At 35.5% G+C, this 15,598-nt stretch overlaps 1 protein-coding gene across 4 annotated transcripts in view; it reads left to right on the forward strand.

Annotated features, from left to right (window-relative positions):
* Positions 1 to 14,546, forward strand: part of USP14 (ubiquitin specific peptidase 14) — a gene marked incomplete at its 5' end in the record, with an annotated part of 47,014 nt that extends 32,468 nt beyond the window's left edge. For all 4 annotated transcript variants that reach the window (XM_080821102.1, XM_080821105.1, XM_080821104.1 and 1 more), the window contains 7 exons: positions 1,062 to 1,176; positions 3,908 to 3,973; positions 4,122 to 4,214; positions 5,760 to 5,888; positions 12,594 to 12,654; positions 13,008 to 13,115; positions 13,784 to 14,546. In XM_080821102.1, coding sequence (XP_080677228.1) covers positions 1,062 to 1,176; positions 3,908 to 3,973; positions 4,122 to 4,214; positions 5,760 to 5,888; positions 12,594 to 12,654; positions 13,008 to 13,115; positions 13,784 to 13,935 — 724 coding nt within the window. In that variant the 3' untranslated portion in view covers positions 13,936 to 14,546. The remainder of the gene's footprint in view (positions 1 to 1,061; positions 1,177 to 3,907; positions 3,974 to 4,121; positions 4,215 to 5,759; positions 5,889 to 12,593; positions 12,655 to 13,007; positions 13,116 to 13,783) is intronic.
* Between the last annotated feature and the right edge of the window lie 1,052 nt (positions 14,547 to 15,598).

A 15,598-nucleotide genomic window follows, 5' to 3' on the forward strand; every position in this document is an offset into this window, starting at 1 on the left:
ATCATCTTTATCTATTCATCTATTGATGGATAGTTGGGTTGCTTCCATAATTTGGCTATGGTAAATAATACTGCAATAAACATAAGGGTGCATATGTCTTTTCAAAGTAGTGTTTTGTATTCTTTGTGCAAATACCTAGTAGTGGAATTACTGGATCAAATGGTAGTTCTATTTTTAATTTTTTGAGACGGTTCTTTTTTTTTTTTAAAGATTTTATTTATTTATTTGACAGAGATCACAAGTAGGCACAGAGGCAGGCAGAGAGAGAGGAGGAGGAAGCAGGCTTCCTGCTAAGCAGTGAGCCTGATGCGGGGCTTGATCCCAGGACCCCAGGATCATGACCTGAGCCGAAGGCAGAGGCCTTAACCCACTGAGCCACCCAGTCGCCCCGAGGTGGTTCTATTTTTAATTATTTGAGGAAACTCCATACTGTTTTCCATAGTGGCTGCACCAGTTTGCATTCCCACCCACAGATGTGTATGAGAGTTCCTTTTCCTCACCAACACTTGATTTTTTCCCCCACCCCAGAGAGGGAGAGAGAGAGGTGGGGTGGAGAGAGGAAGAATCTTAAGTAGTAGGCTCCATGTCCAGTGCAGAGCCTGACGTGGGGGTCAATCTCACAACTCCAAGATATGACCTAAGCTGAAATCAAGAGTCGGATGTTTACAACTAGCCACACAGGGACCCCAGCACTTGTTTTTCATGTTTTTGATTTTAGCTATTCCGATAAAGTGTGAGGTGACATTGTGGTTTTGATTTTCATTTCCCTGATGATAAGTGACATTGAACATCTTTTCATGTGTTAGCCTTCTCTATGTCTTTGGAGAAATGTCTATTCTCTTTATATCTTCGGCCTATTTTTAAATTGAATTATTATTATTTTGGTGTTGTATAAGTTCTTTATATATTTTGGATACTCACCCTTTATCAGATATCATTTGCAAATATTGATGCTATTAATTTTAATAGCAAGAGGATAATTTATTATGTTCAACATATAATTTATTATATTATAGCAGATTGATTACCTGTTGGGATATTCCTTATCTGATTTCTCAAAGCATGAAATGTACAGAATCTGAAGAAGAAGAGGTCACTAAAGGAAAGGAAAATCAGCTTCAGCTTAGCTGTTTTATCAATCAAGAAGTCAAGTATCTTTTTACAGGACTTAAATTGGTAAGATCAGTTACAGTTGATCCTCATTATAAATGGATTCTGTATTTGCAGATGTACTTACTTGCTAAAATGTATTTGTAACTCTCAACATCAGTACTTTGGTGCTTTCATGGTCATTTGTAGACCTGCTCTGACTGGCAAAAAATTTGAGTTGCCAGTCTCACCTGAGCTCCAAAAAGGTGATGCTTTGCTTTCTTGTTTCAGTTCATACTGTTAACAAGTGTCCTTCTACAGTAATTTTAGTACATACATTTTTTTTTTCAATTTTGTGCTTTTTATTGGTGGTGTGCTATTTAAAATAGGCCTTCAGCCATATCGCTGAAGTGCTGTCTAGTGTTCTAAGCCCAAGAAGGCTCTGTGTGAATGTTTATTTAGATAAGCCTTAAGGAGAAAATGTTGGATAAGCTTCATTTAGGGATGAGTTATAGTATAGTTGGCTGTGAAGACCATGAATTGTCATTAAATAGAAACATACATAACACAAGGTTGTGTATTGATAGGTCAAACAAAAGCATTGCAGGAGGCCTCTGAGTATTTAATAAGGGTTTATTAGTAATGACGAGGTATAAGCTGGGATCATACTATGTAAATCAGGCCACGTAGGCCCTCTGCCTTTTACCAGTATTGCAGTTGAGGCCCTGGAATGTAAGTGACTTCATTGCTTTGTGGCAGAGCTGGGTCTAGAACTTGATTCTCTGATTCTCCAGTTAGCACTCTTTCACCATTTTCATACTATAGAATGCACTCTAATGAGCAGATTGATAAAATATAAAAGTTTGGCTTGTGAATTTAGTACTTTGATATGGTTTGGGAAATATGTACATGTTTTGAAGGATAGGCAATGAATTGGGGCAAGGATTGCATTGATAAACAAGATAATTTGTCATTAGGGAGTTCCCATCTACATAAGATCAGTTGGGAGAGTGGTTGGTAAATGCAGATATAAGAGGCAAATAGAAAGTACTATTCTCTGCCCTGTGATACTGAGGGGGACTGTAGTGAGGCATACTTTTTTTTTTTTTTTTTTTTAAAGATTATTTATTTGACAGACAGAGATCACAAGTAGGCAGAGAGGCAGGCAGAGAGAGAGGAGAAAGCAGGCTCTCCACAGAGTAGAGAGCCCGATGCGGGGCTCGATCCCAGGACCCTGGGATCATGACCTGAGCCGAAGGCAGAGGCTTTAACCCACTGAGCCACCCAGGCGCCCCTTTTTTTTTTTTTTTTTTTTTTTTAAAGATTATTTATTTGACAGACAGAGATCACAAGTAGGCAGAGAGGCAGGCAGAGAGAGAGGAGAAAAGTGAGGCATACTTTTAAGAGAAGTTCATTTTAAAAGCTTAATAATAGCTAATCACTAAGAGTACTATAGCAGGTTATAATGTGCAAGTTTCAGGACATCAAAACAAGAAGCATAAGTGTAATTGGAGAGTATAGAATGGAATGTTTTGGCAGGGACTCTCCAGGATGATACTTTTCTTCATAATTTTATAAAATCCCAGAAAAAGACTAGATATACTTGGAACTTCTAGATGATAGTGGATTGGTGATAATATGTGTAGCTTACCTGACGAATAACATCACACCAGATACATGTTCTTGAGAAGCATGTATTTATGAGATGTTGTGTTATCTTGCCCACTGTTTAGATGTGTTATCATCATTGGTTCTGATTATTCTAGAGTGATTTGACTCCATATTTCTTTACCTTTTTGTTGCCAAACAGACTTGATTAAATGTTAAAAAGGTACACAGTGATTCCTTTTGTAATGAGATTAGTAATTAAAAAAATTTTTTTATACAAGTAGTGTGCTTACAGTGAACATTAACAGTAAATTTTTAAGTCTAATTTCTTGTGTATTAATGTTCTTACAAAGCAGAGCACATTAATAGTGCTTTTTTAAAAATTAGAAATAGTAGCTTATGTCTATTGAATATAGAATATATGCCAAATGGTTGTCCATGTTTTTTTTTTACATGTACCTAACTTCTGTAGTTCTAATGACAGCACTATGATATAGGTATTATCATCATTTCCGTATGATGCCCAGAGGGGATAACTGTCTCGCTGAGTGTTACACAGGCTGTAAAAAATGGAAAGGCAGACACGATGGTAAAGATATGTATAGTGGCTAAAGTCTTTTCCACATTTGTTAGATTAACAGGTTTTCTGTGTGACTTTTCTCATTTGAGAATAATTTGCTTCTAGAAGGCGTTTATACATAAAGAATAAAGAACAGGGGTTTCCTACCTTCTCATAATTGTCCTTCTGTATGAGTATTCTGATAATCTGTATATAGGCAGAAGCCATAAAGGCTTTTTTATGTTATATAAAATACATTGTAAACTCAGAATCTGAGCAACATTTGGGTTACAGTTTAAAACTTCAAACATTATTTACGTTCTGAGGAATTCACACCAGTATAAATTGATACCTTTTAAGAACTGACTCATATTTAAAAACTTTCCTACATAGTCTTCATCGAAATTATTTTTCAGTGGTATGAATCCATCGATGTATGTTGTCTATTAAGGAATACTAATTTTTAAAAGAACTAAAAGTGTGCTTCTAGGGGTACCTTGCTGGCATGTGACTCTTGGTCCTTGAGGTCATCAGTTCAAGCCCCACTTTGGGTGTAGAGCTTACTTTAGGAAAAAAAGTGTGATTCTATATTGCAGAAAAATATTCTTTAAAACTAAAAATGTTTGGTCTCCTGTTATGTTCTTTTTTTAGCGACTTCAGGAAGAAATCACTAAACAGTCTCCAACATTGCAAAGAAATGCTTTATATATCAAATCTGTAAGTTGTGCATTCCTTTTGAAATTAAATCCATTTTGATGAAAAATTTCCAATAAATTTTACCCAGTCTTTGTTTTTGCCAAACCAAGGCATTAAAAACTTGTGTTGTATTTGCATTGATAGGATTTCTTGCATTTTTTTCCCTCAGTCTAAGATCAGCCGACTACCTGCTTACTTGACTATTCAGATGGTTCGATTTTTTTATAAAGAGAAGGAATCTGTGAACGCTAAAGTTCTTAAGGTTAGTAATGAACTTCAGTATAATAAAACATTGTAATTCTTTGACAGTAATCCCTAATTCACAATAGATTTCTTTCTTCCTTTAGGGAGAAACTTTCTTTGAAATATTCTAAGTATGGAAGTTATTAACATTAGACAAGTGTTCTTTTTTTTTTTTTTTTTAAGATTTTATTTATTTGTTAGAGAGTGAGCGCACACAAGCAGGGAGAGCAGGAGGCAGAGAGAGAAGCAGACTCCCCACTGAGCAGTGAGCCCGATGCTGGACTTGATCCCAGGACCCTGAGATCATGACCTGAGCTGAAGACAGATGAGTAACTGACTAACCCACCTAGGCGCCCCATCCTTTTTATTTTTAAACATACGCATGCCTGTCTTTCACCACCAGCCCACCCCTAGCGTTTGATTAGGTAGGGCCTGAGTCCTAAAAATTGTTCAAAAGATTCCCAATTAGTTCTCATGGATGCCCTCCACTCCCCAGAAATACTGCTCTTGACCAGATCCTCAACTCCACAGATACTGACCCAGCAGGTTTGGAGGATGGGAGTGTGGAGAAGAAGGCATGCTGCATTCTCTAGTGCAATAATTTTAGTTTCTTGAGTAAGAGCCAACCTTATGATGTAACTGTTTTGTAGAACAGTAGCTCTGCTACATATCCACACTCCATGATCCCAGGGAGAGGTAAATATAATTCTAACCTCCTGAGCTAAAATTCATAATACAATTTCAAATATACTTACTATTATACAATAAGGTTAAATGTATTTAGAATATTTAATACTGTTAACTTTATGTATTTTTTTTAAAGATTTTATTTATTTATTTGACAGAGATCACAAGTAGGCAGAGAGGCAGGCAGAGACAATGAGAAGGGGAAGCAGGCTCCCTGCTGAGCAGAGAGCCTGATGTGGGGCTCGATACCAGAACCCTAGGATCATGACCTGAGCCAAAGGCAGAGGTTTTAACCCACTGGGCCACCCAGGCACCCCAACTTTATGTATTAATATTAGTTATTGAACCATATCACTTATTTCTGTGTAAAGGTGTATTTCACATTACAAAAAGTCATTAAGTGACCCCCATTTGTAAATTGACTCCATTTTTAATTGTAGGTATCCATTATTTTCACAGAGGCTGATGTGCTGTGTTTCTGAAATGCTTCTTTTGTCATGTATGTTTTGGTAACTCTTCTGTGGTCAGAGTCATGGGTTTAATTGGGAAAAAAGCTAAACAAATTTTTTTAATCTTAAAAAGTTAGGACCAGGGGTGCCTGGTTAGCTCAGTCAGTAGAGCATGCAACTCTTGATCTTAGGGTTGTAAATTCAAGCCCCACATTAGGCATGGAGCTTATTTTTTAAAAAAAATTGGCACCTGATTTTGAAAGTAAGCACTATGATTTCAGCTGCATAGATGTCCAAGTGATTTTTTAATAAATTTTATTTTCAACTTCATTTGGATTATGAAAGTACTACTGTAAAAGCATAATAGATATTTTAAATAACTACTTTTTATAAGGTTGTTGACACATATTTTTTCTTTTTGTATATAGGATGTAAAATTTCCTCTTATGTTGGATGTGTATGAGCTGTGTACCCCAGAACTTCAGGAGAAAATGGTCTCTTTTCGATCAAAATTCAAGGATCTAGAAGATAAAAAAGTGAATCAGCAGCCAAAGACAGTAGGTTCTTTTTGCTGATTTTCTCATCTTAATAGTTTAGTCTTTAATTAATATTCAGCAGTTACCTTGTTAATGTCAGTAATTTGTTAATCTCTTAGTAAAAATGGATGAACCTGTATTTTGCTTAGCACATGCACAAAGTTTTAGGTGTATTTTAGTGTAAGAAAAAGGACTCTAGTTATGGTAAATAGGCCCCTTATGGTAGAGTAAGCTTAATATTTTCTTTTCTCCTGTAATCTGTAACCTGTAGTCCTTTTATATTTATCTCCTCAGAGCATTTCACGTAAAATCTTGCCTAGTATTTTCAGTGTATTTTATTGTTTTCCTTGTAAGTCATGGAGTTACCTCTATTTTTAGATGGAATTAGTGGTGTAGAATATTGACTTATCTATGCCTATAGTTAAATAAGTGTATCTTTTAATTTTTATTTAAATTCAGGTTAGTTAACATAGAGTGCAGTATTGGTTTCAGGAGTAGAATTCAGTGATTCATCACTTGTATATAACACCCAGTGGTCATCATAACAAGTGCTCTTCTTAATGCCCATCACCATATAGTCCATCTCCCACCTGCCTCCCTCCATCAAGCCTCACTTTGTTCTGTATGGTTAAGAGTCTTTTATGGTTTGTTTCCCTCTCTCTTCTTTTTTTTCCTTCCTCCCCCTCTGTTTATCCGTTTTGTTTCTTAAATTCCACATGAGTGAAGTCATAATGGTGTTTGTCTTTCTCTGACTGACTCATTTCACTTAGTGTAATACACTCTAGCTCCATTCACGTCTTTGCAAATGGCAGGATGTCCTTCTTTTTGATGGTTGAGTAATACTCCTGTGTGCGTGCACGCGCGCGCGCGCGCGTGTGTGTGTGTGTACATACACACATATCTTTATCCAGTGGACATTTGGGCTTTTTCCATAGTTTGACTGTTGTTGATAATGCTGTCAACATCAGGATGTATGTACCCCTTCGAATCGAATCTGTCTTTTTGTATTCTTTGGGTAAATACCTAATTGTGCAATTACTGGATTGTAGGGTATTTCTATTTTTAACTTTTTAAGGAACTTCCATAGTGTTTTCCAGAGTGGCTTCCCACCAGCAGTGCAAGATGGGTTCCCCTTTTCTCTGCATCCTCACCAACAACTGTTGTTCTTTTGTGTTGTTAATTTTAGCCATTCTGACAGGTGTGATAAATTGTATCTTTTAATAAGTGCTGCTTATATGCCTGCCTGTAACTGCTAAAATCACAACCTTAGGAAACTTTAATAAGTTGTATTACTTTAGGGTACAGCTGAACTGTGTTGGATTTTTTTTTTCCCCATGGTGAAAAAGATCTTTCTGGTAACTAGAAATATTTCCAGTGTGATATTATGTATATTTATATTCTTCTGCAATTGCTGTGTATGTGTGTTAAATGCTTTTTTTAAAAAAACATTAAACTTTATTTTGAGATAATTGTGGAATCACTGCATTTATAAGAAATAATATGAAGAGGGGCGCGTGGGTGGCTCAGTTAAGTGACCGCTCTCAGCTCAGGTCATGATCCCAGGGTCCTGCCGTTGAGCCTTGCATTGGGCTCCCTGCTCAGCTCCTTGCTTCTTTTCCCTCTGCCTGCCACTCGCCCTTTTTGTGCGCATGTTCTCTCTCTCTGTCAAATAAATAAATATTTAAAAAGATAAAAAAAGTAGAGATCCAGATACCTTTTACCAAGTTTACCCTTTGGTAATACCTTTCAAAACAATAATACAGTATCATGATTTGGATATTAACTTTGATGCAGTCTAGATACAGTACATTCCCATCCCTACAAAGATTCCACGTACTGCCCCTTTGTAGCCAAACCGACTTTCCTTTGGCCCCTGCCGCCTCCTCAATTCCTAGCAACTGCTAATATGTTCTCCATTTCTGTAGTTTCGTCATTTTAAGATATGAAATGGGATATTTGTATATCTATATCTGTATATCCATTATATATATATTATATATATATTATATATGTTTTATATATATATATCTTATATATATATATAATACTATGTAAATGAAATCATATAGTATGTAACCTTTTGGGATTTTTTTCTCAGCGTACATAATTCTTGGGAAATTAGCCCAGGTCATTTTGTATAGCAGCAGGTCCTTTTTTGTTGCTGAAGAGTATTCCATGGTATGCATATACCATATTTTGCTTAATCGTTCAGCTGTTGAAGGAGAGCTGGATTCTTTCTAGTTTCATTTATTTTGCATAAAGCTACTATAAGTATTCATGTACCATTTTTAAAAAAGATTATTTATCTATTTGAGAGCATGAGCAGGGGTAGGGACAGAGAGGGAGAAGCAAACTCCGGGCTGAGCAGGGAGCCCGATGCGGCGCTCAATCCCAGGACCCTGGGATCATGACCTGAGCCGAAGGCAGACACTTAATCGACATAGCCACCCAGGCACCCCTCATGTACCAGGTTTAGTGTAAACATAACCTTTCATTTCTCTGGGAATAGATACCCAGTAGTATAATTGCTAGATAGCATGGTAGTTGTATAATTTTTAAAGAAAGTGTCAAAGATTTTGACACTATAGGGACTATAGTGACTATACCATTTAGGGACTATATAGGGACTATACCATTTTAGATGCTCATTAGCAGTATATGACTGATCCACTTTGTGCATTCTTGCTAGAATTTGGTGGTATCAGTATTCTTTATTTTAGCCATTTGGTTAGGTTTGCAGTGATACATCATTGTGGTTTTTTTTTTTTTTTTAAGATTTTATTTATTTGTCAGAGAGAGAGCGAGCGAGCGAGCACAGGCAGACAGTGGCAGGCAGAGGCAGAGGGAGAAGCAGGCTCCCTGCTGAGCAAGGAGCCCAATGTGGGACTCGATCCCAGGACGCTGGGATCATGACCTGAGCCGAAGGCAGCTGCTTAACCAACTGAGCCACCCAGGCGTCCCATCATTGTGGTTTTTAATTTGCTTTTTCCTAATGGCTAATGATGTTCAATGTGTCTTCGTGTATTTATTTGCTATCTGTGTATCCTCTTTGGTGAAATATTTCTTCATATTCTATTTTTTTCTATTTTTCACTCTTGAATTTTGAGAGTTCTTTATATTATAAATACTAATCCTTTGTCAGATACATGGCTTTCATATATTTTCTCCTTGCCTTTGTCTTTGTCTTTTCATCTTCTTAAGGGTCTTTTGCAGAGGAAAAGTTTTTCATTTTTAGGTAATCCAGTGTATTGTTTTCTTTGGTTGTTCTTGCTTTTGGTGTCATATCTAAGAAACCATTGCCTAGTAAAAGGCAAAGATGTATATCTGTTTTTCTTTTAAGAGTTTTATAGTTTTAGTTCTTCCAATTTAGGTTTTTGATCCATTCTGGGTTAATTTTTGTATGTGGGGTGAGATGCATATCCACATTCATTCCATTGCATGTGAGTAGCCTGTTCTTTCCCCACTGAATGGTCTTGGGGCCCTTGTAAAAAGAATCAGTTGACTATAGATACATATATTGCTGGAATCTCAGTTTTATTCCACAGGTCTTTGTATCTTTCCTTATGCCAGTACCACAGTCTTGGTTACTGTAATTTTGTAGTAAGGATGCAGCAAAATCTGAGAATTTCGGCTTTTCTTCAAGATTGTTTTGGCTTTATGAATCTCTGGTATTTCTATAATTTTAGGATCAGCCTGTCTGTTTCTTCAAAAAAAAAAAAACAGTTGGAATTTTGATGGGATTGCATTGAATCTGTAGATCAATTTGGGAAGGATTCCTATTTTAACAGCATTAAGTCTTGGCAGTCCATGAATTTGATATGTCTTTGTATTTATTTGCATGTTCATTAATTTTTTTCAACATGTCTTATAGTTTATAGTCTATAAATCTTGTACTTTGGCTAACTTTATTCTTAAGTATTTTATTCTTTTTTGATGTTTGAGTAAGTGGCATTGCTTTCTTAATTTCATTTTGGGATTATTTGTAATTGATTATTGTATATTGATCTTGTATCCTCTCCTTTGCTGAATTGGTTTATTGTTTCTTTTTTACCTCTTTTATTTTTTGAAAGAGATTGTGTAGAATTAATGTTAATTCTTTTTTTTTTAAGATTTGGTAGAACATTCGTGAAAAAGTCAGCCTGGAGATTTTTTTCCCCATTTTTTTTTTTGTAAAGATTTTATTTATTTATTTATTTGACAGAGATCACAAGTAGGTAGAGAGGCAGGAGGTGCGGTTGGGGGGGGAAGCAGGCTCCCCACTGAGCAGAGATCCCGATGTGGGGCTCGATCCCAGGACCCTGGGATCATGACCTGAGCCAAAGGCAGAGGCTTTAACCCACTGAGCCAGGTGCCCCTCCCAGACATTTTTAAATTAAATATTTGACTTCCTTTGTAGTTATGGGCTATTCAAATGATGTGTTTTGTATTAGGTTTGTTTTGGTACTTTGTTTTCATGGAATTGATCCATTTTATCTAGGTTGTCAATTTTGTGTTGTAGAGTTGTTCCTTGTAGTTATTTATTTATTTTTGATGTCTACAGGGTCTGTAATGATATCTGTCCTCTGTTTCATTCCTGATACTAGTAATTTGTCTTTTTTCTTTTTCCTTTATCAGTTTTGTTAGAGGATTATCTGTTTTATGATCTTTTCAAAGAACTAGCTAAATGGATTTGTCTCTGTTTTTCTGTAATATTAATGATTTCTACTCTTCTTCTGCTTGTTTGGGTTTTATTTTGTTTTCCTTCTTCTAGGTTCTTAAATTGTGAGAGCTTAGGTTTTTTACTTCATACTTTCCCCTAACGTATTCATTTAGTGCCGTAAGGTTTGTCTCAGCAGTGCTTTCACTGTGTCCTACAAATTGTTACATTGTATTTGCATTTTCATTCTGTTCCTTGTTTTTTGTTTTGTTTTTTTTTTTAGGATTTTACTGATTTATTACAGAGAGCACAAGAACAAGAGAGAGCATGAGCAGGGGTTGGGGTGGGGCTGACATAGAGGAAGAAGCAGACTTACCAAATTAGGGAGCTCTATGTGGGGCATGGATCGTGATCCAACTGAGCCACCCAGGCACCTCTCTGCTGCTTGTATTTTTAAAAAATCTCCCTTGAGACTTCTCTTTGACCTTGGATTATTCATAAGTGTCTGGTTTAGTTTCCAAATATTTGGAAATTTATCTATTATCTTGCTGTTATTGCTTCTAGTTTGATTTCATTATGAGAGAAAGCACTTGTGTGATTTAAATTCCTTTAAATTTGTTCAAGTTTGCTTTATGGCTTAGGATGTGCTCTATCTTGGTATATGTTCCATGGGTACTTGGGGGGGAAAAATTGTATCTACTGTTGTTGAATGGAATGAGTTTTCTATAGATGTTGATTAGATCCAGTTGGTTGATGGTAGTCTTGCATGTTCTATAACGATGCTGTTTGTCTAGTTGTTCAGTTAGTTTTTGTGAGATGAGTGAGGAAGCTAAAATTATGATTTTTATGTGTTTCTCCATTCAGTTTTGTCAGCTTTTGCTTTGCATGTTTTGTAGTTCTGTTATTTGGTGTGTACACCTTTAAGATTGCTAAGTATTCTTGGTGGAGTGACCTTTTTATAATATGCAATGTCCCGCTGTCCTTGGTGATTTTCTTTATTCTGAAGTTTACTTTTCTGATAATTACTATTGTCAATGCTGCTTTGTTTCTGTTAATGTTTGCATGATATCTTTCTGTATTCTTTTACTTTAAATTTGCCTATATTACTATATTTGAAGTTTCTTATAGACAGCATAGAGTTGGTCATGTTTTTTAATATACTGTTTTATCTTTTATTGGTGTATTTAGACCATTTACATTTAATATAACTTGATTTGTTAGTTAAATCTGTTGTATTTTGCTTTCTCTTCTGTTTTTCACTTCTCCCTGTTGCCTTGTAGGTTTACTTGAACATATAATAGAAATCTAATTTGACTTACCTTCAATTTTTTAAAAAAATATTTTTCTCTGTATACATTTTTCTATGGTTGCCCTAGGTGTGAAATTTTAAGACAAAAAGGAATGGTTGTCTTCGTTGACTTAATTGCCATTTTTTTGTTGTAGGAGCCTTTAACTTGTCACTCCAGCTATCTTTAATCTACTTGCATTGTGTTCATCACCATTATAGTTTTTAATAACTTTGTGCCCATATGCCTAGATAAATTTAATATTTTTATATTACACTGAACTGGGTTGAGGCAGGGAATTCCCACCAAAAATCTTTGTCTAAAATAGTAAATCCTGTCTCTTTCAATACTGAGTTCATTTGAGCAGGTGGCCATGTCTTAGTAGGTTTAACGTTTTTTGCAGTAATTTGACTTTTGTTTCATTGTGGTACCTTTTTTTTTTTTTTTTTAAATCCTGTGTGGTTTTTGATAGTATTTTGGTTAAAAATATAGAGTTGGGTTTTCCTTTCCTACCCTAGAGTGCTGTTTATTTGTACTGCTGTATTCACTGGTATGCTGTAGGTTGTAGGTTTAGCAGCTCATAGTTTGTCCTAGAATCAGAGGGTCTGTTACTGTGCATACAAGACTATATATTGTTTAAGTGTAGCTCCTTTGGGTTTATAGTTTTAACTATAGTTGTATAGTTTTAGTAATTTTGTAAGGTAGTGTTTTGCATTGTAGCCAGTAAATATTTGTGGAATACTTATTGAGAATACAAATTTTATTTCCAGTGTCATGATTTAAAATTAAATTTTTTCCCCTCAGAGTGAGAAAAAGAGTAGTCCCCAGAAAGAAGTTAAATATGAGCCTTTTTCTTTTGCTGATGGTAAGTGGAAAAAAATCATTTCAATTGAGTTACTCTGTGTGTGTGTATTTGTGTGTTTAAGGTAAAATTACGGTCTTGACAGACTTACCTATTTTTTTGATATCATGCTTTTTTTAAAAAGAAAGATTTCTTAAAATATGTTACCTTAAATTAGACATGCAGTAAAAATCAGTCTTTATAGTTCTGTGAATACCATACTACTTAACATATCTTCCATAAATCCTTAGCTTTGAACTGTAGTATCTTACTGAATTCTAATAATAGGCTAACCTTCAGACTTCTTGCTTGCTACCTAGCTGGAGAAAGCACATCTCTTCATTGTCTAATATTGTGGGATTTACATCTTTCTTTAGACATTGGCTCCAATAATTGTGGATACTATGACTTACAAGCAGTGTTAACACATCAGGGAAGGTCTAGCTCTTCTGGCCATTATGTATCATGGGTGAAAAGGAAACAAGGTAAGGATTCTGCTTTTTGTTTCTGGTTTGTTTTGTTTTGTTTTGTTTCCCCAATTGTTAATTATTTTAGCAGTTTAGTACAAATTTTGTAGCACAGTGGTTTTCAAACTTTTTAGTATCAGAACCTCTTTACATTCTTAATTGTTGAGGTCCACAAAGAGCTTTTGTTTGAGGATTCTCTTTAATATTTACTATAATAGAACTTAAAATTCAGAAATTAACTCATTGGAAACTGGCAGTAATAAACCCATTACATACCACATAAGTAACAAAGATAACAGTATTTTCCAAAAACAAAAAAACAGCAAGAAATAGTATTGATTTGTTTTTGTAGGCCTGCTTTGTCTGGCTTAATAGGAGACAGCTGGATCCTCCTGTTTCTGCATTTAGTCTCTTGCTTTATCACACATCCTGTTTCTTCTGGAAAATTCCAAAGCACACTTGAAAGAATGAGGGGAAAAAAGCAAATAATGCTTTAGTGGTGGTAAAAAATTTGTGACCTTCATGGTACCCCTGAAATGGTTTTGAAAACCTGAGTGGTTTTCAACTGTTAGTGTGGCAGATGGAATACTGCTGTGCATAATAAAATTACTCAGTACCTTTTTTGGAATGGAACTGAGAAAACCATTAATAAAATATTAATTTCATTTTCTTCTCTTGCTCTTTAGATGAATGGATTAAGTTTGATGATGATAAGGTCAGCATCGTGACACCAGAGGATATCTTACGGCTTTCTGGTGGTGGAGACTGGCACATAGCATATGTTTTACTCTATGGGCCTCGCAGAGTTGAAATAATGGAAGAGGAAAGTGAACAGTAATCTTCATTTTAGCTATTTATGTTTAGGTGTGAAATAAATGTTATTTGTTGATCATTTCTATAATCCAGAGCTGTAGAGGAAGATATTTAGGTGGTGTTATGTGTTCCCCTCTCATGTGGAACAAAAGAGGGTGAAGCAGACCACTCTGGATCAACCTAAAAAAATTACAGAAGAAAGAAAATTGCCTTTGGGACTGTGTTGCCCTGTACAAAGGTTGCAGGAAGACATTTTTAAAAAGCTTATTTCTTGCATTAATCTTTAAAAATTCTGATTTGAAATGCCTTTCAGCCATTACCTTCTGTGATAAATTTTTCTCCCTGCCTTTTCAGCCCAGGATTCAGCAATCAGATGTTTATTGCACACCTATTACTCTTTTTGTTGTTGTTGTTCTTGCATGGTTCAAACCACCAGTGATTCATAGCTGCCCATCCTTTGCCTTATCTAACAAAAATTTTGCCAGGAAAGTGGAAAGGAAGTAAGTGTTGCTCTCATTGTGTTACTCAGTGCTGCTGCCCACATCCCATGGAAACATGGGTACAATCAAGTATTTGTCCAGCCTGACTGTTGCTGGCTTTTCATGACTTTAAAATAAATTGTGATCAGTAATAGTACACTTGATTATACATTCATTATTGTGTCTCTCTGATGTACTATGGTTTGTATATTTAACTTTGCAATGGTTTTGTAGTAATCAACCTTAAAAAACGTTGACAAGCTCTGGTTGCTTATTTTTAGAAAATGAGGATATTTAATAAAAAAAAAAAAAGAGGGACTAACAGCTTCTGACCTCAAGTCTTTTGTCTGAGTGTTAGAGCTTGGCTTGTTTAGGTATATTTAATAGCAAGCAGTTGCTGCACGTGGTTAGTTTTACTCTGCTGTTAAGCATCCATTTAAAAATGTTCTCTTCTGCCTTCTCACATTATGTTCTGTTTAAAAGAAATATAAAGTTGTAAAATTAATGGAGTTCTTTGGATGCTGAATGCAATGATGTTTATTGGTCTCTTTTCTTTGGCTCAGTTGATGTCTTTACTCTCGTCTAGTCCCAAAATCTTAATGTCTTATCTCAGAATTGAATAACAGCAATGATTTTTAAAGTGATGGTGAAAGTGCAAAGAGTAAGTGATGTTTCAGTGTGGTAGGTTTCTTACATTTTAATACATTCTAATTAATTAGTTCCTCACCTTTGTTTCAAGGGCCTTGATTGCTAGACAGAGGATAGGAAATTAGCTATTTGTCTCTGATTTTGAGTGAGGTATATAAAATGAAGTTTTTATAAGGTTTATAAAATGAAATCTTATGCTTATGCTGTCTTCATGCTCTGCACAGCATAGCACTGGTAACTGTTAGATTCATATTAGATTCATAGAGAATAGTGGCCATTTTCCTCTTAACTTTGAACAATGTGATAATATCTGAGAACACTAGGGGATAAAATAAGGATTTCGGGGAAACTTATTTATATGTAGCTTCTTCAGCTAAATGGTAGTTACTGGTAATCATTACTCCCTTTGCCTTGGTGGAGAGTGCAGATTAGAATGGGGAGGAGGAGACCCTAAGAAGTGTAATGATTCTTAGGTATTGTTATGATGCTTGTGACTCTGCATTTCTTATTCAGTCTTACTTGGTCTGAACAATTCTGAGGACATAAATTTAGCAATTAGAA

This window comes from Martes martes, assembly GCF_963455335.1.
Source record: "Martes martes genome assembly, chromosome: 13".
Taxonomy (NCBI): Eukaryota; Metazoa; Chordata; class Mammalia; order Carnivora; family Mustelidae; genus Martes; species Martes martes.